General features: G+C 36.5%; 1 protein-coding gene across 1 annotated transcript in view; it reads right to left on the bottom strand.

Moving 5' to 3' along the window:
• The window catches only part of NYNRIN (NYN domain and retroviral integrase containing), a 36,138-nt gene extending 31,740 nt beyond the window's left edge, over positions 1–4,398 (bottom strand). Inside the window, exons 1-2 of the mRNA XM_003755904.3 lie at positions 4,294–4,398; positions 3,635–3,839 (exon numbers count right to left, since the gene is read on the bottom strand). Coding sequence (XP_003755952.1) covers positions 3,635–3,823 — 189 coding nt within the window. The 5' untranslated portion in view covers positions 3,824–3,839; positions 4,294–4,398. The remainder of the gene's footprint in view (positions 1–3,634; positions 3,840–4,293) is intronic.
• Between the last annotated feature and the right edge of the window lie 23,020 nt (positions 4,399–27,418).

The raw sequence follows: 27,418 nt of genomic DNA, 5'->3' as shown, positions 1-27,418 counted from the left end.
TCAACTGATGAATTAATTAGTTCCGCTGAACTGCCTTTTTGCCTTCATTGAATATGTTAATTTTTAACATTTTTTGAAAAAGAAAAAAAACAAATCTTACCCTCAAAAAAGGTTGCAATCTATTTGAAGTATAAGAATACACAAATCATATTGCTATAGTTCTTTAAATTTACTAAATACCTTCTTCACAACATCCCCTCCAGAAAACCAGCTTCTTCTAAGCCATTCACTAAAAAAAGGTGAAAAAAAATTAAGACAAAACAAAATAAAAAGACACTTGGAAGAGAAAAGGGATGGGGGAAATAATCTGTTTTCAAGTTTTTTCCTGAAGGGAGGAAAAATACTGAGTTCTTTTTGTTCACTAATTCACTACAGAGAGGGTAGACTGTCCTAAAGTTTTTTCCTGCTGCCCAAGAATAATATTCTTAGTAATGTATTCATTCTTTTAAGAATCTTAGTACAAAAAAAATTTTGGAGATCCTCTAAAGATCTAGAAAGATTTTCTTGTAAAAATCAGAAAATCTAACAAGAATATATATATATACATGACCCTATAACTCATCTGATTTTTCACAGTTCTCTGAACTTGAAAGCCATTTGGACCCACCTTTTCAGACTCAAATATACCCCAAATCTTCCTATTCCTTGTCTTCTCCCTTATTAACTTCAATCTCATTGACTTCTCTGACTGATTCAACCCTCCCTCCTTCCCTCCTGTGTATGTGTGTGTGTGTGTGTGTGTGTGTGTGTGTGTGTGTGTTATAAACAGATAATGTTCGATTCTGTCATTCTCTATTAACAAATTTTAAAATTAATTTGAAATTTTAAAAGATTTATTTTAAAATAGAATTAATAGCACCACCATCATTATACTTGGGAAATTTATTCACTTTATAGACACTCAAACACTCAAAGGAATGTTATGTTAGCTTTCAAGTCCAACCCTTCCATTTTACAAATAGAAAAACTGGAGACTCTAAAAGGTATTTGATTTGCCTAAGATCATAAGCAGTTGGATGATAACAGAAGTTAGAAGTAATGAAGACCTGAGTTCAAATCCAGCCTCAGATATTTACTTTTTGTATGACCCTGGACAATTTATTTAACCTCTTTCAGTATCAATTTCTTTGTCTCCAAAATGGAAATAAAAATAGCATTTATGTCATGTTACATTCTTATCCCCCACAATTCTCTCTGCTTGCTCTTTTCAGTAAGAGAATAAAAGATATTGTCAAAAATATCTCAGCTGTCCTTTATTTCTACTTTAAACCTCCTATAATCCCATGCTTCCCAATGGGTTATGGATATTCACAAATATGGAAATATGTGTACCTATGTGTATTTCATTCTTTTTCTGTCCCTAGAATTTATGGAAGTACCTGGCACATAATAGGTGTTTGATAAACACTTGTTGATTGATTGTATATAAGAGAAGAACAGAGTTGAAAGAAAAAGAGGGCCCTGAGGAGTTAATTCTTCAAGTAGTAATGGTCTCCAAGGAACTAAAAAGAATGGGAAAGAGAGGTAGATATAGAGTGTTTTATTAGACATAGCCTCCAAAAGAGAGGTACTGTCCTATAAAAATAAAAGCAATATTACTTTGGTTAGAAGGAAAGACTTGAGGATAGGGGTAGGAGTTACTCAATAGTACCTAGGAGTACCTTATAAATCTTTTTTTTTTTTTTTAATTTTGGAGATTAAGTCTCCCTACGTTGCCCAGGCTGGAAGTATAGTGACTACTTACTGACCCAATCCTTCCACTGGAATCTCAGTTCTGAAAGCTATTATGTTACAACAGTTTGTAGTATATGAAGGTGAAGAAACATTGTATCCTAAGAATCTATAAATATAAAGAATTCAGAAAGACTTAAGAAGACTCCTATGAACCAATATAGAACAAACTAAACAGAAACAAGAGAACAATTTGGGCAATGATCAATGTTAGAGAAAACACCACTGAAAAATTACAAAACTGATCAATACTGTAAGTAATCATTACCTCTGAGGACTGGGGGAAGGCCTCCCACTTCTCAGCAGAGTGAGGCTGGACTATAAGTGTAGAATAAAGCATACATTTTCAGACGTTGGTCAATGTTTAGCTTAACTGTACTTATTTATTACAAAATATGATCCTAACTGGGGTGCAGAAAGGGTCTCTGAAGGAGAAGAAAAGTGACAACAATGTAATAAAAAATAACATCAATAAAATATTGTTTCTAAAAAACTACTTATTAAATGAGTCACTTCCCCTTATATTGTGTGTAGCCACCCCTGAATGCTAGAAAACTTAGAAAACAGAGGTGATTAAACAAACTTAGTTGAAGATCCAAACGCATCTGTTATGTAGCTGGGCCTCCTCCATGGCCGATGGCCCATTTGGACAGTTTGGTAAAGACACAGCTGGGAAAGGGAGGAGGGGCGAAAGTGGGGAAGAGGAGGGATGAGGAGCAACAGAGAAAGAGTGAGTAGCAAATCTAACCCAGAAGATATGATAGTAGGAAGACATCACCTTTAGAGAAAGAGAGGTTTCAGTAAAGATGGGAGTGAAGGATAGAGTATAGTTATAGGGTGCAACAAGAGGAATGGGCAGAGCTTGCAAGCTGAGTCCAAAGGAAGGCTTGTGGGGAAAGCCAGCCAGAACCAAAAAAGAGACTCACTGTGACCTGGTCTGTCAAACTTCCAGCCACAGACAGCAGGCTCTTTCATCCTGGCAGCTTACAGTTTCCTCCTCAATCTCCACCCACCCCAAACTCCACAGAAGCCTTCTAGAGCTCCTTCCTCCTTACTTCTCCCCACCCTCCAATATATTCTTATTCCTTTAGTCCCCTAGGGACCGTAGTAGCAACGAGTCACCATAAGGTTTAAAAACAGGTTGGGAATGAAGAGACCTGGGCTCTAGTTCTAACTGTGCTACTTACTGTATTTCTTTAGCAAAACACACATGTCCTCCAGCCTTTTTATGCCTCAACCTTTTGGCTGTCATGTTCTCATGTTACACAAAAGCCAGGGATTGAGTTAAATAATTTCTAAGGTCCCTTCCAGTTCAAATTCTGCTTCCAAGTTTTAAAACTTAAAAAATGGGATAAGTCTGAGTCCTGGGAGGCATGGAAACAAGATTTCTAGCTTGGCTTTGATAGCGGATAACAAGGGACACAGATCACAGAAAAGTATGGCTCTTAAATCACAGGACAGTGCCATAAGAACAAGGTTTAAGGTCCCTCGGAAGACAGACACCCCAAATTCTGGCTCAAAAGATAGGCCTATCCCCAAGCCATACACACACAATGTTATAGCCCAGTCGAGTTCTCACATTACAGGAGAGGAGGGGATGGACGTGTGAGGGCACACGCAAGAGAGGAGGGTGGGGCAGGAAAAAGGGAGGCTGAGGGGTCGCTCGGTCTTTGGGAAAACTAAAAACGATACACTACCTTGGAGGGCCTCGGCCAGATTTTGATGAGGCGTCAGCCAAACCAGATTGGAGAATGAATTGGACAACTCCTTGGAGTCTCCCGCTAACTCAGAAGTTTGAGATCATCCCTCCAGCACAAAGAGGGAATCTGGGTTAGGCGAGGGATATTAAGCGAGGGGAGGAGGGGGGGAAATAGAAGTCTTAGAGGAGGGACGCAGAGTTTACCTTGGCTCTACCCACGTTCTCCTGAGGGCCCTCCAGCTGCAACCAAATGCTGGGGGCCCCAGGTTCCGGCTCCCCGAGGACACTGAGTTGCACCCTAAAGATGCGCTCCACATGGGGCCGAAGCTCCAGCACCGAGTCCTCCGCCTCCGCCGGTACAGTGAAGCGTCCTGGGGGCTCCCGGCCCCGCATGGCTGCGCGGCCGATCCTAGGAGCGAGAGAGAGAGACAACCGGTCCCCGGGGTCGGAAGCGGGCAGAAGAAGGTGATAGGTTACCCCTTATACCGCGCGCAACTCCCCAAACCCCTAAACTCAACTCCAACCGCGCCGCCTCCCCAGTGCTCCTGCTCCTGTCCCAATAGCTGCCAGCCCCTGCCCCGTTTAGTGCTCTTCCTAGGCCCCAGCAACTCCGCTTCCTCCAAGTCCCACCAAATTATTGGATAAGGATCTCCGCTACCCAGAGCTCCGGTACCAGTCCCTATTCTTACTCCTGCTCTGATCAGTGCTCTCATGAGGCCCCAGCCGCCCCTTTTTCTTCAGAACCCATCAAACGTAGGTTCAGATCCCCCCCCTCCAGGGCTCTGGTTCCCAGTCCCTGTCTCTGCCTTTGCCCCCTCAGAGCTCTCCCAGGACCCTAGCAACCCAGTTCCTTTTCGACCCACCAGCCTCGACGCCGGATCCCGCCCTCCCAGGGCCCCAGACCCCAACTAGCTAAGCTTTCCGGCTCAAGCTGCACTTTCTTTCTGCCCTGGGGCTGGGGCTGGGGCTGGGGGGTGGGACCAGCTCCAAACTTTCAACCCCGCCCCTATGCCCTCCCCTCCACCGCCCACCCTCTACTATTCCAGGTCCCCAGCCTTCCCGGCTCAGGCTCCTGGAGAACAGAAAAATAAACTTTTCTCCTCTCCCCAGGGTTGCAGAAGTCTGTGAAGCAAGTGGGGGAAGGGAAAGGGAGGAAGAGGAGGAAGGGAAAGACTTTAAAACGGGGAAGAAAGGTCCCGGGCTACTACCAAAGGAATTTTTAAGCTTTGGGCCAGGGTCCAGAATTTAGGGGTCAAAGTTAATTTCCTTCCTAATACTTTAGTAAAGGACTACAGGGCGGTGGTGGTGTTCAAGGTCTAGAGATAGGAATGTTTGCGGGGCCCATTCCTCTGAAATTTGGGAGACTTCGCCAATTCATTTCTAGCCAGTTCTGCTCCCTTTACCTTTTAGCATAAGGAACAGGCTGCAGAAACTCCTTTCCTGAGAAAAAGGGGTTAATACTGATTTTAGGAGTAAGATGGCTTAGACTTTAGGGAAACTCTGATCGGAAGAACAAGCAGAAAGTTAAAGGGTAATAGGACCTATGCCATGCCACAAAATTCTTAAAAACACCAAAAAGACTGGGATTGTTCTGCAGCGGGCTATCATTTTCTGTGGTCACAGAGATGGAGGGTCTGGAAGAGAAGAGATTTTTAAGACTTCACCTTTGTTTTTAATTCTGCTTTTAGCCAGTAAGTATGAGTTATTATTTGAAAGGAAAAATTGGGTGAGAAGGAGAGATTGGTCACAAAATTCATCACAGTCATCTCTTGAAGTCTGGCTAGACCAATGAGCTAGCGAAATAGAGTTGGCAGTGGATCTGGAACTATTTCTTATTTTACGTTTGTTATCTGATGAAAAAGCCCCCTTTTAATATAGTCATTCTCAATAGTCTTTACAAATACTTTAATTTAAGCTACCTTGTTCTCTTGCTCTTACTCTCCCCCCCCCACGAAGAGTAGAATTGAGGTCTTATACTTGACTGAAAAGGTGGCCCAAATATGGTAGTCACATAGGAGGGAAGGGACCCAGAGAAGGTTTTTGTATTCCTAATTGTTAGAAATAACACTCTTGACACTGAAAATCAGATATTAAGGAAATTTTATTGAAGAATCTTAAGGAATTCTCTTAACTTTTGTGGCCAGAAGCAGACCCACTCCTCTTCTGGAAGGGGGAACATTGAGTACAGAAGTGGGAGAACCTTTATACTTGCTCTGTGATGAAGCTCTTCCCTTCAAAGAATGTATTTGTCTGATCCATCTCGGTTACAATCTTTCTGAGACACCCACTACATGTTTTCCTTTAATATGTATAAAATATATTCTTCCTCCCCTCCCCCCCATCATACATCCCATGTTCAAAAATGGCAGAAAACTCTTCCTCTGGGGTGTGTTGTTTAATATTCAATTAGCCTATTAAGCAGGTGTAATAATGATTTGGTCAAGTTAGGCCACTGACCCCAACTAGCTTGGGCTGGATGGATTATTATCTTAAATTTGTGGTTTTCTCAAAACCACAAGACTCTTTCTGATTGGTTGAATCCATCTGTGTCTACCTCCCCCTCTCCCCCCAATTTCTTGTTTGCTCAAGGCTTCTATTTGATCACTTAATTGTTCTGTGATTCCTAACCTTCCTTAACTTCTCACATTCTGAAAATCTCTTGGTCAGTGGAAGCCACTATCCTACCCTACCTCAAAGATTGCAACACTGTGGAAACCCAACTTTTCAGCATTTCTCACACAATCTAGCACAGTATTTTGTGGATAATAGATGTTTAATAAGTATTATCAATAAGTAAGTATGTGAAAAGCATTGGATTTGGAGTAAGATCAAGATTCATACTCTAGCTTTGCAATTTTTGCCACTAAGACTTTCTGAACCTTCATCTTTGAAAACAAAAGGTTGCAAGTTGATCATCTCCAAGACAATCTTTCTAAATCTAAATCTAAAAGCCCGTTATTCCAGCTCCTTTTGATATAACTAGAATCCTGCTCTTGGTCCTAGATTGTCATCTTTCACCATTGTTGAAGAATTAATAAATTGCTCTTTTTTTCCCCCAGTTAACCAAGGCATTCTTTATTCTTGCAGCTTTCGGGGCGGGGAAATATCAAAGCAGAGGCATGCTAACAGAGACAAATGATGGTAGTACAATTGGGTGAGATTGGACCATTCTGGGAACAAGTAATAGATTAACAGAATATGGTTACACAGGTTGAACAAGTGCTTGCCTTTGTTCTGCCCAGGTAGAACAAGGTTTCCCACAGAAAGGGGAATTTCTTTCTTTATTTCTTTTTTATTGAAACCTTTTATTTTTAAAACATATTTATGGATGATTTCTCAACATTAACCCTTGCAAAACCTTGTATTTCAATCCTCCCTTCCTTTCCACCATCTCCTCTTCTAAATGGCAAATAATCTAATATATGTTAGACATGGGGGGGGAAACTATGTTAAATCCAATATATGCATACATTTATATAATTATCTCGTCACACAAGAAAAATCAAATCAAAAAGTAAAAAAATGAGAAAGAAAATAAAATGCAAACAACAAAAAGAATGAAAATGCTATGTTATAATCCACACTCAATTCTCACAGTGCTCTCTTTGATTATAGATGGCTCTCTTTATCACAAGATCATTGGAACTGGCCTCTATCATTTCACTGTTGAAAAGAGCCATATCCTCTCTTCAGCAATGAGATGAACCAAATCAGTTCTAATGGAGCAGTAATGAACTGAAGTAGCTACACCCAGCGAAAGAACTCTGGGAGATGACTAAGAACCATTGCATTGAATTCCCAATTTCTATATTTTTTCCCGCCTGCATTTTTTGATTTCCTTCACAGGCTAATTGTACAATATTTCAGAGTTTGATTCTTTTTGTACAGCAAAATAACGGTTTGGACATGTATACTTATTTTGTATTTAATTTATACTTTAATATATTTAACATGTATTGGTCATCCTGCCATCTAGGGGAGGGGGTGGGGAGAAGGAAGGGAAAAATTGGAACAAAAGGTTAGCTGTAAAATTACCCATGCATATAACTTGTAAATAAAAAGCTATTAAAAATTTAAAAAAAGAAAAAAGAAAAAAAGAAAAGAGCCATATCTATCATAATTGATCATTGTATAATCTTATTGTTGCTGTGTACAATGATCTCCTGGTTCTGCTCATTTCACTCAGCCTCTGTTTATGTAAGTCAGCCTCCATTCATGTAAGTCTCTCCAGGCTTCTCTGAAATCAGCCTGCTGATTGTTTCAATCATAGAGAAACTTACATAAACAGAGGCTGAGTGAAATGAGCAGAAATAGGAAATCATTATTGTTCTATAAGAAATAATCAGCAGGATGATTTGAGGGAGGCCTGGAGAGACTTATATGAACTGATGTTAAATCTCTCTTCTATATGACACACTAAAGAATTATTATTTCCCTCTTAAATCTCTCCTCTGGGCTAAAATTCCTAACTCCTTAACCCAATGCTCATTTCATATTGCTTCTCACAAACTGGACCTCCTCCAAGATGCTCTTTGACTCTCCTTCTCAAAATGACATGCTCAGGACTGAACATAATGGGCCAGATGTGACCTAATCAGGGCCACCTACTATCACTTTCTGTATTCTGACATCTTTGTTTCTCTAATAATGCAGATCTTACATTATTAAGTTTGTAATCTACTAAAATTCTTTATCTCATGAAACACTGCATACCTTTTGACCCAGCTATATTTCAATAGACCTATGCCCCCAAAAGCCATTAAATAAAGAGTAAATAATCCTAATAATAGTGAGCATTTGAATAGTACTTTAATGTTTACAGTATATATTCTCTTTTTAGATCTTACAACTATTCTGTGAAGTAGGTGTTATTATTAGCTTCACTTTAGAGATAAGAAAACCAAGGCTGAAAGAGGCTCTAGTCATTCTCCCAGTCCCCAAATTCACCAAACTGAACTGTGATCTAGTAGTCCATCTCCTTCCAATTTGCATGAAAATAATTTTAATACCCCTATTTAACTTAATCAGTATATACTCAATTCATTGTGATTTAATGATATCAGTGATTATATTAGTGAACATAGAATAGACTTAAATTTGACTTAGTGCTGCAAGAATAAAAGTTACAATTAATAAGCAATAAATATAATAATAAAATTAATAATCAATAAAAGTTACATATAATTAACCCACAATGTATTGATGATTATATTATTTATATTTGATCTAGAGGATAGAATTATACTATATTAGGCCTGTTATAAAGATTTATATTAACTTGTTTGGGGAATTTACTGTTTTAGCACAATCTTCCTCCACACACAGTTCCACTGCTTCCCCACATTCCTATGAATGTATTTTGAGCAAACTATGCTTGGAAAAACCACTGCTTCCTTACTCTAATGTAGACAAGTTCTCCTCCTAGAACATTTCTAACAAGTGGAAGATCCAAGATGTTAATGAAAAAGTCTTATGTCTGTGAACAGCCCCCAAAAGCCTGCTGCAGTGGTTGATATCCTGTGGAAAGCTACTGACAAAGGACTAGTGGTTGATGGACATTGTCCTTAACCAATCAGAGGAGTTCCTCCACTTCTGAAGATTAGTCAATCTTCCATAAGGAAAATGTGAGAGACTTTATCAAATGCTTTGCTGAAATCTAGGTAAAATATTTATAGCATTTCTGTGATCTGCTATTCTAAAAACCCTGTCCCCTCCCCCCCCCAAAAAAAAAAGATTAAAGTAAAAAATAAGTTTAGGATAAGAGATAAAATCTGTCCTAGTCATGAAAGCAAATTGGCCTTTAGTAATAGCATTCTGTTCATAAAAGTAGATTTATGCCAGAAATCAAATTCCAGATTGGTTCATGATCCTTTCTAAAACTAGGAGTGAAGGGAGCTTGTGGTCCCCCATAATAATGTCATATTGGATCTCTGAACACTTCCACACATATTTGGGAGGACCCAGCCAACCTGGTTTCTCTCTATCAGGTTTTGTGATACATTCTGTAATCCTAGTTTACTCTCACAAAATCAGGTATTGACTTCTGATAGAGCATGGAAGGAAGGAAAGAAATATTCATTAAATGCCTATAGGTATCAAGTACAAATATTTCATTTGACCCTCACAACAGTAGACAGGCACCATTATTCTCGTGTTACAGTTAAGGAAACTGAATCAGATAGTGGTTAAGTAACTTCCTAAGGTCACACAATAGGAAGTATCTGAGACAGGTCTCAAATTCAGGCTTTCGTTAGTCCAAATATATCACTCTATCCATTGCACCATCTAACTGCTTAGCTGGAAGAGTATTTTGAGAAGGAGGAAGAGGAAGAAGAGAATGAGGAAGAGGAGAAGGAAAAGAAAAGAAAGGAGGAGGAGGAAGAAAGAAGGAAGAAAGAAGAAAGAATCCTCTACTTTTATTTCCCAAGATTGATTGGGACCTGGAAAAGGCAAAATGGAGTAACTGTTCCTTTTCACCCTCTTCAGTTTTCATTCCCCTACTTTGGTCATATCCCCATCTAATTTGAAAAAGAGAAGATGATAAAACCGAGGTATTAGACTATATTCTGAGTTTTTCAGGTCTCAATATTCTTAGCTTCTCACTTCAAAGATTTCATACCATTCCATACCTCAGTCCCCGCTTCCACTTTCAATTGATGGATGGAACATGTTCCCCACCCCAGCTCTTGGTTCTCATAGCTACATCTCTTAGAAAACTCCACTCCTTATTCACAACTTGCTGTCTTTCTTTCCATTTTCACTGCTATCTCCTTAGTTTAAACACATATAACCACACATCTGAGCTGTCACATATAGTTGCTATATAGCCCACCACTGCCACCACCACTCAGGAACATAATAAAGTCAGTTCATGAAAGCAGATTGTTAAATTTTCACAGTTTGACAAATTAAGTAACTTGTGCAAGGTAACATGGCTAACAAGTATCTGAGGCATAATTTGAATCCAGGCCTTCCCAATTCCAGTTTGCTATGACCAATTCAACATGACATTCATTATGCCTTTCAAAAATGTTCCTGGGGAACAGAGACAAGATGGTGAAGAGCAGATACAGCTTTCTGTGACCTCCTCCAACCTTCTCTCAAACCAACAGCAGATTAAGTCTCTAAACTAGTTTTGGAGTGACAGAACTCACAAATATTTGGAGTTCAATAAATTTCCAGAAAAAGGTACTGCGAAAGAATTTCAGAAAAGGTCTGTTTCAATCAGGCAGGGGAAGAGTATGCTGAGCCCAGATAACAGGACAGTGCAGACTCTGGGGTAGGAAGCCAGATGGGGAGCCAGGGCATAGCAGTCTGCTTAACACTGAGGAGAATCTACTGTAATGCTCTTAGGCTACTCTGATCTGGTTGCAAATGGATGCTTTAGCAGATTTGCTTCGAGACACCCAAAAGCCAAAACAAAAGACAAATTGAGAGCCTCTGAAGTCAGGAAGAATTCAGATTGGCCAAAATCAGTCAGCAGAACTGCCCCAAGACAAACTAAAGTAGCTATCATCTCTTTGTCTTAAAAGCAGACCTCAATGTTTAAAAAGTGAGCAAAAAAGCAAAAAGAACTCTGACCATAGACAACTTTTATGGTGAAAGAGAAGAATAGATCTCAAACCCCAAGGATCCTAAAGGCAAGCCAGATCCAGATGAAGCCACAAAGCATGATATGAATTGGTCCCCATTTCACAAGGCTCTCTTGGGAGAATTCAAAAAGAACCTTACAAGACAGAAGAAAAACGGGGGGAAAGAAAATAAAGTCTTTGCAAGAGGGTATAGAAAGGGAAAACCAGAAATTATCTGAAGAAAACTCCTTTAAAAATAGACTTGATGAAATGGAAAAAGCATATAACTCTTTACAAAATAGATATGAAAAAGAAACCAATTCACTGAAAAACAAAATCTGCGAAATGAAAAAAATGCAATGAACAAAACACTTCATATAAAGGTTCAACTGGCCAAATGCAAAGGGAGATTTAAAAAGCTAACCAGAGAAAATAATTCACTAAAAATTAGAATTGCACAATTGGAAGTGAATGATCAATGAGACTTCAAGAATCAGTCAAACAAAACCAAAAAAGAAAAAATAGAAGAAAATGTAAATACTTCATTGGAAAAACAACTAACCTGGAAAATAGATCTAGGAGAAATAATCAAAAATGTTCCTCAAAGTGTCACTGGATGAACTCTACAAGACCAGTGTTCCAACCTCTGATCAGTAGAGCCTCTTCCTTGGGAATAAAGTCTAAAGCAGCCTCATGTAATGGAAAGTTTAATGAAGTTTGTTAATCAGGCAAGAGACTTGGTTTCTATACGCAGCTCTCTTTATTTGGTTATATATCCTCAAGTAACTTGTTTGGTCATTTATAAAGGAACAGAATTGGATTGGATGATTTCTAAAAATCCAGGTAAGAAATTCTATGATCCCTGTGACTAACCATCAATTGCTTAGTCTAAAATCTTAGCCTGACATTAAAGGGTCTGCATAAAGATCTATTTCCAATCTACTTTTCCACTGTTCTTGCTCTAGGTAGACATCATATAACATTTGATTTGAAATTAGGAAGACCAAGAGTCAAATCTTGTTCTAGACACTTTTTTAAAAAGCATCAATCACTTAATGGCTTTGAGCCTCCAGTTTTACATCTATATAAAGAGGATAAAAGGATCTGTAATACTTTAGATGGTTCCTTACCTTCTACCTCAGTTCCCTAAGTCTATGAATTACAGATCAAGTACCAACCTGCCCTGGTAGAGAGAATTACCTAAACTAGAAGATCCCCATACCAATTAGAGGTCTAAATTGCTGTTGTGAGCAAAGCTTATATCAATGTAATTATTCACAAATCCCTTAGAAATTCCAAAGAGCAAAGTTTAAGAATCCCTAATCCTATAAAGCTCATCTAGTCCAATCCCTTTATTTAATATATAAGCAGACACTGGACCAGAAAAACTAAGTAACTTACCCAAATATACACGTAATAAGTGACAGAACCAGGATTCAAATTCAGGCCCTGTGGGTCTAGATCAAGTGTTCTTTTCATTTTATTGAGCTACTCATAAATAACATAAAATGTTTGGAGTAGTGAGGTGGTGCTGAGTGATTATAAGTATTCACCAGGATTGAGTTCTACTTGGGGGAACTCAAGTGGGAGGATGGAAAGGTTATAGGGAGATGGAGAGGGTGTAATGTAAGTAAATCAAATCTAATTCTTCTCCATAACCAGCATCCCACAACCCCCTCAGACTTTTCCTTCTTTGCCTCAGGTTAGGTTGAGAAGGAAATTACAGGAACATCCTTGTAAAAAACTAGATCTAAGCACAAAGTCCTTCCCCACAGAACTAGAACAATAGAGAGGGAGTCCCAAGGTAAATGGAAAGATTAAATGTTGGAATTCATGGGAGAGCTGCTGGAATACACAGGAACCACCTGACAGTGGCTGTTGGAGATCCAACCCATAATGGATCTCCTCTTGTGAGAGGATGACATAAGGAGACTGAGAGGCTATTGTGTTGTCTGACCTCTCTCCTCTTCCCTCTGCCTCCAATTTATCTCATTTCTAGTCCACAACACCTGTCAGCAAAGGCTGCCCTGCAACTGCTTCATATGTTATGATCCATAGCTGTGGAGGCTCTCGGAGAATTGACCTGTCCCTTAATAATTCCCCATTTTTTGTTTTTGCTATTATTTTCCCCCCACAGCATGGTCCGCACACTGAGGAATGCAAGCAGCACTATCACGTCTAGATGGTTGTAGCAGATGTTGATCTTGTGAAACATCATGGAGGCAAACTTTCAAATGGAGAAGAGGATTGTAGTCAGAATAGGCATTTAAGTCTCTCATCAGTCTCCTGGCTTGACCCTTTAATGTGTTAGCCCATTTAATTACCCCAACTAAAATGTCTTACTGGGGCTCTTCTTCCTTAACTCAGGAAGGATCCTTCTCATGAACAGCTCTGGTTCTTCTTGTAATTCTTCTTATCTTCTACCCCATGTTCAGGTGCCCATATGTTGGAATACATGGGAGCCACCTGACAGTGGTTGCTGGAGATCCAACCCAGAATGTATCTCCTCTTGTGAGAGGATGATACAAGGAGACTAAGAGGCAGTTGCTGTTCTTTGATCTCTCTGAGAAGTTGTTGCATTGTCTGACCTCTCTCATCTTCCCTCTGCCTCCGGTTTATCTCATTCCCACTCTGCAACACCTGTGTCAGCAAAAGCTGCCTTGCAATTTCTTCAGATGTTATGATCCAAAGCTGTTGAGGCTCTCAGAGAATTGACTTGTCCCTTAACAATTAAAGATTCCTGGTAAGTAGAACAGCAAGAGAGCTTGAGAAGGGTAGAAAAGAAGATATTGTAGCCTGCTAGTCCCTCTACTAGAAACCTCTTCTATCTTCTACCAAAGCCACAATGCCCCAGACCAACCCTCTTTCTAAAATAAAAATAAAAAGTTATGCATTCCATATCTGGGGATTAGGAGTCCAGCTCCCTCTGATCACACATACTACTTAGTCCTCTTTTTATTACAGAAAATAAGTCTGAATAAGAATGATAAAATATGTTGATATTATATAAACTATATGTGTATTTTATGCATTTCTGAGTTCCTAAATTTTTTTCTATCATCTGCTAGCCTTCTAGTGGCTTCCACAATACTTTCCCCAAATTCCCATTTAATTTCTTATGCCAACCTGTAAAATATCAAAACTGTGATGAAGAAAGTCGTTATGAGAAAGGGTTAACTGTACTCTCACTGATTTCAGCCTAATCCTAAACCCTAAAAAAAAGATTTGCCCCTCTTTTTATAGCTAAGGAAAAACAAACTTATTTTTTTATTCTTTAAATTTATTCTTTAATTCTTTAAGTCTGAGTCAGGACTGGGATTTAAAAAGCTTTAATACTGAATTAAATGAAAAAATAAAATAATACATGGAACTGAGTTTTAAGGTAGTATCATTTCCATAGGTGTATAAAAATTTTTGTATTTAACCTTGCCTGACACCCTCGGTTTTCCCATCTATAATGTGGATAATCATACTTCCCCTGTCTACCTTAAAAGTTTGTGAAAAGATGAAGTGAAATAATATATGTGAAAGCACTTTGTAAATTTTAAAGCACTCTACAGGTATAAGGTCATATGTCCACGTAGATGTATGTCTATAGATCTATATCTATACTCATATATTAATATAAATTTGAGAGATATTGTAAAGGTAAAATTAGCAAACCTTGGCAAAGATGACATCTACAAGCCTGGATGACTGTCAGAATGGTGGTATCATAAATAGAAATGGGGAGGTTTGGAAAATGATAGATTTGGGCATAATTTTAATAAATTCCATTTTAGATTTAGGTTTCAGATGCCTTTAAGACTACAGGTAGAAATATCTAGCAGGCATTTGACAATTCAAGGCTAGAGCTCAGGAGAGAAGTTAGGGCTAGATAAATAAATTTGGAAGTCAACATCAAAAATACTTATAGGATACAATAAAACACATATACACTAGAATTTGCAAAAATAAATAAGGCAATGTAGTATAGGGGCTGGACTTTTAGAGTTAGGAGATGTGAGTTCAAATTCAGATTTCCATACTTAACAACTGTATGATCACAGAACAGTTACTTAAACTCTCTGAGTCTCAATTTCTTCCTTTAGACTAGACAGTCTCTGCAGTTCCTTTAGTTGCTATTATCTACTATAAGGAGAGGAAACAGTCTCTTTCCTACTTTACACCTGTGTGACTAAGCTATTGATGAGGGGAGGGATAGGATAAGTAGGTGAGACTGACAATTTCTGAATAATGCAATGTTCTCAAGTACTTCTGTACAGTTATGGCTATATGTATGGGTATACATATAGTATGACCCAGAAATGTATTAAGGATAAAAGAAGGTCTGAATCAGTAATGAAGGATATCTCCCAATCTTGGAATGGTGTGATAAAATCATTTGAGGACATTTTGACCCCAAAATAAAGGAGAATAATCATAAAAAAGAGAAAAAAACCTAAAGATAGTCCTCTGGTCATTTTAAGCAAATCATCACATTCATCTAATTATAATTGAAGAAACATTGTAGTGTGGTATACAGCATAGTGGGGGTGGAGTGAAAGAAAGCAGGCTACCTGAGTTATTTTCCAACCCTGCCACTCATTAACTTTGTGAACAGTCATTTAAACTCTCTGATCTAAGTAATCTTTTCTCATACAAATTGTTGGATTATAGCAATACCACTACAAAGTCTGTATACCAAAGACATCAAAAAAAGGAAAATATATATTCAAAAATATTAATAGCAACTCTTTTTATGATGGCTAAGAATTGGAAATTCAGGGGATGGCTAAATGAGTTGTGATGTATGATTGTGTTGCAGTACTATTGTACTGTAAGAAATGAAGAGCAGGGTGATTTCAGAAAAACCTGGAAAGATTTATATGAACTGATGCAAAGTGAAATAAACAGAATCAGAAGAATCTTATATATAGTAAGAGCAATATTCTGATGATAATAAATTCTTAAAGATTTAGCTATTCCTATCAATAAAATGATACATGACAATGATGACAGATTCATGATGAAAATCCTATCCACTTTTAGAAAAAGAACTACTGAACTCTGAGTGCAGATTGAAGCAAATTTTTTCCCTTTCTTTATTTTTATTATTTTTTGTAATATATTTGATATGGAAATATGTTTTGCATGACTTCACACACCTAATGGATATCATACTGTTTGCCTTCTCCATAGGTTGGGGAAAATTGGGAAGGAAAGAGAAGATTTGGAATTCAAATTTTTTTAAATGTTAAAAAAAAAGTATTGGATTAGATTGTGTTTAAGGTTCCTTCCAATACAAACATTCTATGAAATAATAAGGAAGATCACAACTTTAAAAAAAGGAGTACAACATTTGATTACATTAAATTTTAAAAGTTTTGCACAAACAAAATCAACAGAGACTGTGACATGCTCTCATAGCAGTTACTATTACCAGTCTCTCCTGATTCCTAGGCCCTCAGAGTACCTCTGACCACTGACCTTTGCAGTGTCAACTAATTTTACCAACTTGCCTCCTCTGAGGCCTTCAGAGGCTTCTGGCCATGTTTCTTGAATCGTAGTTTAATACTGATAGCGTGATCAAGAACACCCAGCCACATGCAAACTTAAAGCCTTTATTATACCTACTCATATAATGCCCTGACTTGTTTTTTTTTTATTTTTTTATTTTTTTTTATTTAATAGCCTTTAATTTACAGGATATATACATGGGTAACTTTACAGCATTAACAATTGCCAAACCTCTTGTTCCAATTTTTCACCTCTTACCCCCCCACCCCCTCCCCTAGATGGCAGGATGACCAGTAGATGTTAAATATATTAAAATATAAATTAGATACACAATAAGTATACATGACCAAAACGTTATTTTGCTGTACAAAAAGAATCAGACTCTGAAATATTGTACAATTAGCTTGTGAAGGAAATCAAAAATGCAGGTGTGCATAAATATAGGGATTGGGAATTCAATGTAATGGTTTTTAGTCATCTCCCAGAGTTCTTTTTCTGGGTATAGCTAGTTCAGTTCATTACTGCTCCATTAGAAATGATTTGGTTGATCTCGTTGCTGAGGATGGCCAGGTCCATCAGAACTGGTCATCATATAGTATTGTTGTTGAAGTATATAATGATCTCCTGGTCCTGCTCATTTCACTCAGCATCAGTTCGTGTAAGTCTCTCCAGGCCTTTCTGAAATCATCCTGTTGGTCATTTCTTACAGAACAGTAATATTCCATAATATTCATATACCACAATTTATTCAGCCATTCTCCAACTGATGGACATCCATTCAGTTTCCAGTTTCTAGCCACTACAAAAAGGAATGCCCTGACTTGTTAACTCCCTAGTGAACACCTGGTCCGAAGACCCACATGTTCACTATCAACCTCCTTACCTTTCTTGGCTATCCATCCACTCAGCTCTGCTACCCCAGGATAAAGAAAGTGATTTGCGGTCTGCAGTGGGCTTATAGAGGGTCTGTGAGGTCACACACACAGCCAATCAGAGAGAGAGCTTTCTCCCATTAAAAAGCTATCTCGATCCCACCCAAGGGGCAAGTCCTATACCCACAGAGATTACTTCTGAGCCACTCAAATCTCCTGTTGCTCTGTGGCCGCCCATTTAAAAGACCCTTACAAGAGACAAAATTAAACGGGAAGTACAAAACTGGGGGAAAAAAAGAGATTATAAAGAAGGGAAAGGGATCTGTATGTGCCCGAATGTTTGTGGCAGCCCTTTTTGTAGTGGCCAGAAACTGGAAACTGAGTGGATGTCCATCAGTTGGAGAATGGCTGAATAAATTGTGGTATATGAATATTATGGAATATTACTGTTCTGTAAGAAATGACCAACAGGATGATTTCAGAAAGGCCTGGAGAGACTTACACGAGCTGATGCTGAGTGAAATGAGTAGGACCAGGAGATCATTATATACTTCAACAACAATACTATATGATGACCAGTTCTGATGGACCTGGCCATCCTCAGCAACGAGATCAACCAAATCATTTCTAATGGAGCAGTAATGAACTGAACTAGCTATACCCAGAAAAAGAACTCTGGGAGATGACTAAAAACCATTACATTGAATTCCCAATCCCTATATTTATGCACACCTGCATTTTTGATTTCCTTCACAAGCTAATTGTACAATATTTCAGAGTCTGATTCTTTTTGTACAGCAAAATAACGTTTTGGTCATGTATACTTATTGTGTATCTAATTTATATTTTAATGTATTTAACATCTACTGGTCATCCTGTCATCTAGGGGAGGGGGTGGGGGTAAGAGGTGAAAAATTGGAACAAGAGGTTTGGTAATTGTTAACGCTGTAAAGTTACCCATGCATATAACCTGTAAATAAAAAGGCTATTAAATAAAAAAAAAAAAAACTGGGGGAAAAAATCTTTACAGACAATATTTCTGATAAAGGTCTCATTTCTAAGATATATAAAGAACTGTGCCAAATTTATAAGAATACAAATCATTCCCCAATTGATAAATGGTCAAAGAATATGAAAAATTTTCAGATGATTAAATTAAAACCATTTATAGTTATACGAAAAAAATGCTCTAAATCATTACTGATTAGAGAAATGCAAACTAAAACAACTTGGAGGGACTACCTCATATTTCTCACATTGGCTAAGAAAACAAGAAAATCATTTCTTTTGTCTGTTTTTTATCTTTCCCATGGTTTTTCCCTTTTGCTCTGATTTTTCTCTCCCATCATGATTCATAAAGTAATGTGTATTTAAAATAAATAAACTTACTACAATAAAAAAAAATGAGGACAACACTCAGCAGAAACTCAGATATTAGACCACTGAATGTCAGACCGAAACAAGAGGGCTCTAAAACTATCAATTTATTTTTGTATTAGGAAGATGTATAGAGGATCTGGGGCACTGGTTTATAAAATGGGACAAATTCTCATTCAAGAATAGAACTAAATGCTATATTAGCCCAGAACATTTGTAGAAAAGTTCCTGGATTCAGATCAGTAGTCCTGGATCTAGTACAGCTTTGCCACTAACTAGCTATGAGACTGACCATAAGCAAATCCCTAAAACTATCTGTAAAACCAGGTGGTTGGACTAGAAGATTTCTTCTAGTTTTAACATTCTGTTTCTATGAACCAAAATTAATTTTATGATGCTTTGTTTTAAGAAAGTGTCCGATTTTGACAGGGTCTCACAGATACATAGACTTAGGAAAGTGGGATTGAGTGATTTTAGGGAGCTGAGACCTATATGGATACAATGGTCAAGATAGGCTTACAGAAAAAAAGAAATTCCAAACTAAAATTGTACTAGGTAAGTGAGTGAGTATGTGTCTGTATAAAAATGTGGATTGATTACTTCTTCCTGTTTGCTTTGACCCCTTTTAAAAACCACACACAATAATAAGTTTTAGGAAATGTATTAATTAATTAATGAGGACTTATTAAGCATCTCACTTTTGCTCTAGGCTTTGTTGGATGACATATGTATTAGGATAACTACATAATGCAGGGGATAGGGCACTAGACCTGGAATCAGGAAGACTTGAGTTCAAATACAACTTCAGACACCTGACTAAGCTATATAACTTTGGGCAAGTCACTTAAACCTCAGATTCCTCAAGTATAACATTAAGACAAGAATGGTACCTACCTTGCAGGTCTGATGGGTAACATAATAATTGAGGAAACAATCTGAGCTCATATAAGACTCATATAAGAAATGGGTGAATGGACTCCCTTGTAAATCCAAAAACCCTGACTACATAGTGAGACAGATTTTTATGTATTAAAAACAATTAATTAAATGAGACCAATTAAAAGAAAAAAATTAATCAGTATACAAAATTAGGTAGTCTGATTTGGAAGAAAAATTAGGAACTTTCAAAGTTGGGAGAGAAAGAGCAAAAAGGTGTGTCCCACTCCCACAAGTATCTGTAATCAAACAAAGGAATATGAAAACAACAACTCATTAACCTATATAGGAGCAATTTTCAAATAAGACATATGGTTTTCTTGAAATGTATAATTGTGAGAAAACTCCTTGCGTTATTCTTTCAATCTGACTAAGTTTCTGGTCAGCATAACCTAAATCTTCAGTTAAGGGTCTCTGAACAACAGGTAGAGATGATCCAGTTTCCCAGATACATAGAGTTAGGTTCAAACAATGCAATAATGTGTTCTCACAATTCCCATAACCGAATAAAGTTTTGTTACAAGATAGATATTGGACTAGACTCATAACTGAATAGAAAAAAGTAGCTCCAGAATTGAGTCATAAGATGGAATAAGTGTGGTTCATTCAATTCCTACACAGAGTTGTTTTGAGGACCAAATGAGATATTTATAAAGTGCACAATGTTTGGCACATAGTAGATGCTATATAAGGGATCATTCTTCCTCAATTAGATGAGATTAGACTAAAAAAGTAATTACAGTTTTAAAAAAGATGTGAGATAAGGCAGTCAAAAAAGAGAGAAATTGTATAAAATTTTTCTATTTTTACATAATCTACATGGTCCATTTTGCCTTCTCCAATATTCCCCATCACTAGTTTGGTCATGAACTCTTCCTCTATTTACAGTTGCAAATAACATTTTCTTCCCTGATTTTCTAATTTGTTTTTGAGATGATCTTTTATATCTGAATCATGTAGGATTATGCTTTTTATATTTTTAAATCACATTGATATTGTTTTTGTCACAGTGTTCAAATAAAAAAGATAAAGAGAATAAAACTAGTAAGTAACATGTATGTATAATTCTCTTTTGTTTCATTTGATTGTTTAATCCATTCACATTTAAAGTTATGAGAGTTTGGTTTATATTTTTTTCCATGTCCCTAAATTTTCTGAAGTAGGATTTTCTGTTTCTCTTCCTCTTAAAAAATACTTTCTCTCTTCTGTTATTTTTGCTTGATCTACATTAAGGAAACTCTATTCCCACAGGCTATTTACCTTATCATCAAGCTCCTTTTCCCATCTAGTCCTTCTATTGGATTTTACCTATTAATTCTTTTTTCTTTCTTCCTTTTACCAACGTGTCTACTTCTCTTTTTTCTCTCTCCTTAAAGTAAGCAGATAATTAAAATCTTTCCTTCCTCCCTTTCCTTTCAATTTATTTTGTTTGCTAAGTGTTACAGGAGCAACCTGCTAGTGACTGCTAGGTGTTCCAGTAGCCACCTGCTAGTGGCTGCTGGGAATCTAATTCTGACCAGTATTATGTGAGAAGATGATAATGATAGAAGTAGACTGAGAGGCAGTTGCATTCTCTGACCTCTCTCCTCTTCCCTCTTGCCTCCGATTTATTTCATTCCCAATTCACAAGTAACATCTGCATTAGTAAAGGCTGATTTGCAATCTTTCAGGAATGTTATGATTCATAGCTGTGGAGGCTTTAGGAGAATTTACCTGCCCCTTCACACTTAGGCATGGTCCTTAAAAGCTAAATTTAGATTTTTTTTCTATTCCTATTTCTAAAAAGAATTTCTTTATTCTCTTCATTAATTCTGTTTCATTTCTATATTTTCTTTTCTTTCATTTTTTTGGATTCAGGTGTTTTATACCTTTTTATTTCTTCTTTAATCTTTGTGTTCTTCTTGGAACTATAGCATTTGCCACCATGAATTCAAGTTTTTCCATTCTGCTAATGATTTTTCTTGTACCAGTCATGCAGTTCTGCTCTCAAGATTCATATTTCTCTTTTATATCATTGGGAAATATCCTGCTGTGATTCCAAAGGGAATCTGCAGGCTTTGTGGCCTCATCAACTTCATTTTTTCTTTGCCTTGTAATATTTATTCAGAGATGTATGGACTGGAGGCCATCTTCCTATTTGTTATTAAAATCTTCTCTTTTGATTTATCTGCTTGAACTTGTGGCTTTATTTGGTTTTTTATGACACCTTTGATAATTTCAGTCTTTTTTTTCTTTATATCTTATATATAATGTAATATATATCTATACATATGTATATATATATGTGTACACACATATATGTATATATATATATTTATATATATATATATATACATTCTTTTTATATTCCTCTATCACCCACTTTCTTACTTTCTCTTTATTGGAAGATTCCCTCAGGAGCTAGACTTTGAAGCTATCTCTGCCTTCTTCCAAACTTTTCATCAGCTTCAATTCCTGACTTGAGCCATATCTGGGGAAATAGAAATTACTAAGTAGATCACAGAGCATAAACCTATGAACTGCTTAGTTAACAGCTAAACGCCAAAACATTTGATTGAAGTGCTACAGTGGCAGAGAGTTAGGGCTAGAGGGAAAGATTATGGTATTGAGTGTATCCTTGGGAATTATCCTTCTCTACTTCTCTACTGCTATCACCAAGTTTTTACCTTGTTAAAACTCTTGGTGATGTAATCTGTAGATATAAGTACTTTTCCTGTTTGCCTAATTCTTATTTTAGGGAGTTTTAAATTGAGAGATGGAAAAAAAATGTTTAATTCTCAATATTGTAGGTTTTAAGGTCACAAATCTTCCATGGCACTATTCCACAACTCAATAACTGCTCTAGAAGTGAGATCTCAATCACCTTGGGGAAAATGACATATTTATAGGATGGAGTTAGCTGCTGATGCAAGTGATTAGGTTAGAAATAGGGAAATGAGGGAGTGATGATTCCCAGAGGCCAGGAGCCCAGAATTCAGCTGATCACTTTCACTAAGATTAGGCTTTTCCTAAAGATGTCTCCCTCTACTGGGCATAAACATTCTCACTGATAGCACATTTGGGATTTTGATGTCTCTATAATGGGTGTGAATGAATTTTGTTTCTCTAAGAATTGTTGATTCCCAGATAGCAAAGATTCTCTTTCTTTACCACTACAAAAAGAACGTCTAACAAGAATTTTGTTAGATGGGTCCTTCTCTTTCTTTCATCCATTTAGAGTGTAGGTATTGTAGTAGTATCTTTTAATAAAAAGAAATGATATGCAAACTTTAGTGACTTTGGGGCACAGTTACTTAAGACTTTACAGAATAGGTGTTTCAATTCACAATTCCTACAATAAGGCTTTACTGTGCCTGTTTTCTCACAACAGCTCTAAAAATGGTCATTTTCCTTTTTATCAATTTTGTCAACCTGATAGTTATGAAATGAAGCTTCAGTGTTGCTTTAATTTGTATTTTTTTAACTACTTAAATTTAGTATGAAACATTTTTTCTTATGGGTGTCAAAACCTTAGATTCTTTCCTTCAAAAATTGCTTATACAGTTTTCAGACAAAGAAATCAAAACCCTTATAACGTATGAAAAAATGCTCCAAATTACTATTGATTAGAGAAAGAGAAATTAAAACACTTTGAGGTACAACCTCACACCTAAGATTAGCTAATATGACAGAAAAGGAAAATGTGTCAGAGGGATGTATGGAAAACTGAAACACTAATACATTGCTGGATGAATTTTGAACTGTTAAAGCTGCAGGATACAAAATAAATCCGTATAAATCATCAGCATTTTTATATATTACCAACAAAGTCCAGCAGCAAAAGATACAAAAAGAAATTCCATTCAAAATAACTGTCAATGGCATAAAATATTTGGGAATCTATCTGCCAAGGGAAAGTCAGGAACTTAACAAACATAACTACAAAACACTTTCCACACAAATAAAGTCAGAACTAATCAGTTAGAGAAATATCAAGTGCTCATGAGTAGGCTGAGTGAATATAATAAAAACGACAGTATTACCTAAATTAATCTACTTACTTGGTGCTATATCAAATTCCCAAGAAATTATTTTGCAGATCTAGAAAAAATAGTAACAAAGTTTATCTAGAAGAACAAAAGATCAAGAATGTCAAAGGAATTAATGAAAAAAGTGCAAATGAAAGTGGCCTAACTGTGCCAAACCTAAAATTATATTATAAAGCAGCGGTCACCAAAACCGTTTGGTACTAGCTAAGAAATAGAGTAGTCAATCAGTGGAATAGGTTAGGATCACAGGACAAAATAGGCAATAACTATAGCAACTTAGTGTTTAGCAAACCCAAAGACCCCAGCTTTTGGGATAAGAACTCACTATTTGACAAAAACTGCTGGAAAATTGGAAACTAGTATGGAAGAAATTGGGGCTCTACCCATGCCTAACACCACATATCAAGGATAAGATCTAAATGGTTCATGATTTAAATATAAAGAGTGATATTATAAGCAAATTAGAGCATAGGATAGTTTACCTCTCAGATCTGTGGAGAAGGAAGGAATTTGTGTCCAAAGAAGAATTGGAACTCATAATTTAATACCAGATAGATAATTTTGATTATATTAAGTTTAAAAGTTTTTGTACAAACAAAACTAATGTAAACAAGATCAGAAAGGAAGCAATAAATTGGGCAATCATTTTTATATTTAAGGGTTCTGATAAAGACCTCTTTTCTAAAATATACAGAGAATTGATTTAAATTTATAAGAATCCCAGCCATTCTCCAATTGATAAATGGTCAAAGAATATGAACAGACATTTTTCAGATGAAGAAATTAAAATTATTTCTAATCATATGAGAAGGTGCTCTAAATCACTATTGATCAGAAAAATGCAAATTAAGACAACTCTGAGATACCACTATATACCTCTCAGATTGGCTAAGAAGACAGGAAACAATAATGATGAATATTGGAGAGGATGTGGGAAAACTGGGACAATGATGCATTGTTGGCGTAGTTGTGATTGGATCCAGCCATTCTGGAGAGCAATTTGAAACTATGTTCAAAAAATTATCAAATTGTGCATTCCCTTTGACCCAGCAGTGTTTCTATTGGGCTCATATCCCAAAGAGATCTTAAAGGAGGGAAAGGGACCCACATGTGCAAAAACATTTGTGGCAGTCCTTTTCGCAGTGGCAAGAAACTGAAAACTGAATGGATGCCCATCAATTGGGGAATGGCTGAATAAATTATGTTATATGAATGTTATGGAATGTTTGTTCTATATGATTGGTCTATGTACATGATTGTTTTGTAAGAAACGATCAGCAGGATAATTTCAGAGAGGCCTGGAGAGACTTATATGAACTGAACTTACATGAAATGAACAGAACCAGGAGATCATTATACATGGCAACATCAATATTATACAAGGATCAATTCTGATGAATGTTACTCTTTCCAGCAATGAGATGATGGATGCCAGTTCCAATGATCTTGTGATGAAGCAAGTCATCTACACCCAGAGAGAGGTCTGTGGGAACTGAGTATGGATCACAAAACATTATCACTTTTTTGTTGTTCGTTTGCATTTTGTTTTCTTACTCCTTTACTTTCTTTTTTTGATCTGATTTTTCTTGTACAGCAAGAGAATTGTATAAATATGTTTATACATATTGGATTTAATATATATTTTAACATGTTTAACATATATTGAATTGCTTGCCATCTAGGGAGGGGGTGGGGGGAAGGAGGAGAAAATCTGAAACACAATGCTAGACAAGGGTCAGTGTTGTCAAATTATCTGTGCATATGTTTTGAAAATAAAAAGCTTCATTAAAAACAAAAAGAAACCTTGCAAGGTTACTATGAGGATCAAAATAATATGTAACAGAGAATGGATGTAATGTGTAACAAATATATGTATGTATGTAATATGTAACAAAATAATATGTACAGTCTGTATTACAAAGTAAAAAAAAATTTTTTTTCAACTGCTCCAACCATTCTGAAGAGTATTTTGGAATTATGTCCAAAGGGCTATAAAACTGTCCATACCCTTTGACCCAGCAATACTTCTATTAGGTCTGTATCTCAAAGAGATTTTTTTTTTAATTTTATTTTTTCAATTTATTTTCTTTTTAAAAAAAGGAGTAAGAAAAAAAAAAAGAAATACAAAACAAAAAAGAACATTATCATATGCCCAGAGGAGCATCAGGGAGGATTCAAAATATGTAACAACAAATTAGCAGATCAAGAAAGTATATATGTGAGTAGAAGAAATTATATTCATAAATGTCCATTTTTTCTTTACTTCCTTAAAAATTGTTCTTTGGTTCTCTGCTGTGCACATTATTTACTTTATTCTTTTTCCCCCTTTTCATCATCCCCCACTCCCACACAGGCTATAGTTAAGAGGATATATTTATTTATACGTATGTAGATATATTTATACACATACACATACTCATACCCACATACAGCCCATATTCACCCACATGTCTTTCTTATTTCTGTTGCCTATTTAATTAAATGCTGCTCCATAACTTATCTTACTATTATTTAATCTCTCCCCACCCAGAGAACCCTGCCTTGTCTTATTCCCTCACCCTTTGCTTCCCCATCCACCTATCCCTCCCCTCTTTATAGATTTGGAGGGTGCTATACCCTTCATCGTATATATGTAGTGATGCCTAGTGAATCCATTCCCAATGTGAGTAGGTTTTCAGAATTATGAGCCCTCCACCACCACCTTCATGCTTCTGTGTCTATTCTTTTTTTGTACCTCATTTGTATAACGTGATTACTATTTTTATCTTAAGTCTACGAATCTTTTTTTTTGAACTACCCTATTGTTGATGTGAATTTTAAACATATAATTAACATATATATCAAAAACATATAAATAATTTGTCCATGTTTACTTTGTCCATATAAGTTCCTTAAAATAGGTCTTTCATATTGACTCATATATTAAATTTCTATTAAGTTCTGGTTTCATTGAAAATCTGCAAGTTTGTTGGCTCATTTTTTCTCATTCAAAATTCTAATTTTGCTGGATATGATAATTCTGGTCTCAGGCTATCTCTTTTGATTGTCAGTAGATATGATTCTAGGACCTGCAATTTTTTATTGTAGCTGCTGATAAGTCCTGTACAGTTCTAATGGTAGCTACAGCATATTTGAATTGTTTTTTCCTTGTTTCTTGCAAAAATTTTCTCTTTGATCTGGAGTTTCAAAATTTGGCAATAATATTCATATGTGTTTTCCACAAGGATCTCTTTGAAGGGAATCATTGGTGGATTTTTTTTCTATTTTGTACTTTCCCCTTATGTTCTATAATCACTCCAGAACAATTTTCTTGGATTATTTCCTGCATGATTGTGTCAAGGTTCTCTTTCTGGTCAGAACTTTCTGGCAGTTCAATTATTTTTATATTTTCCCTTCTTAAATCTGTTCTCCAGATCTGTCATTTGCTTCCCCTTGCTCAATTCTAATTTTCAAAGAATGTTTTTCATCTTTGAGACTCTGTATCTCCTTTTCTAGTTGATTAACTTTTTTTCATAATCTTGTTTTTCTTGGATGGTTTTTATTTTTCTTTTTACTTTTTCCATAATGTCTCTCATTTGATTTTTAAATTCTTTTTTGATTTCTTCTATAAATTCTCTCTGGGCAGGGAGCCATTTCATGTTACTCTGAGATAGAAGCTTTTTTGTATTTTTTTTTTTTACTAACGTGTCCTCCTCTGAAGACGAA

The sequence above is a fragment of the Sarcophilus harrisii genome, chromosome 2 (genome assembly GCF_902635505.1).
Source record: "Sarcophilus harrisii chromosome 2, mSarHar1.11, whole genome shotgun sequence".
NCBI classification, from domain to species: Eukaryota; Metazoa; Chordata; class Mammalia; order Dasyuromorphia; family Dasyuridae; genus Sarcophilus; species Sarcophilus harrisii.
The sequence above is the reverse complement of the archived record's forward strand: the minus strand, read 5'-3'. Positions and strand labels throughout refer to the sequence as shown.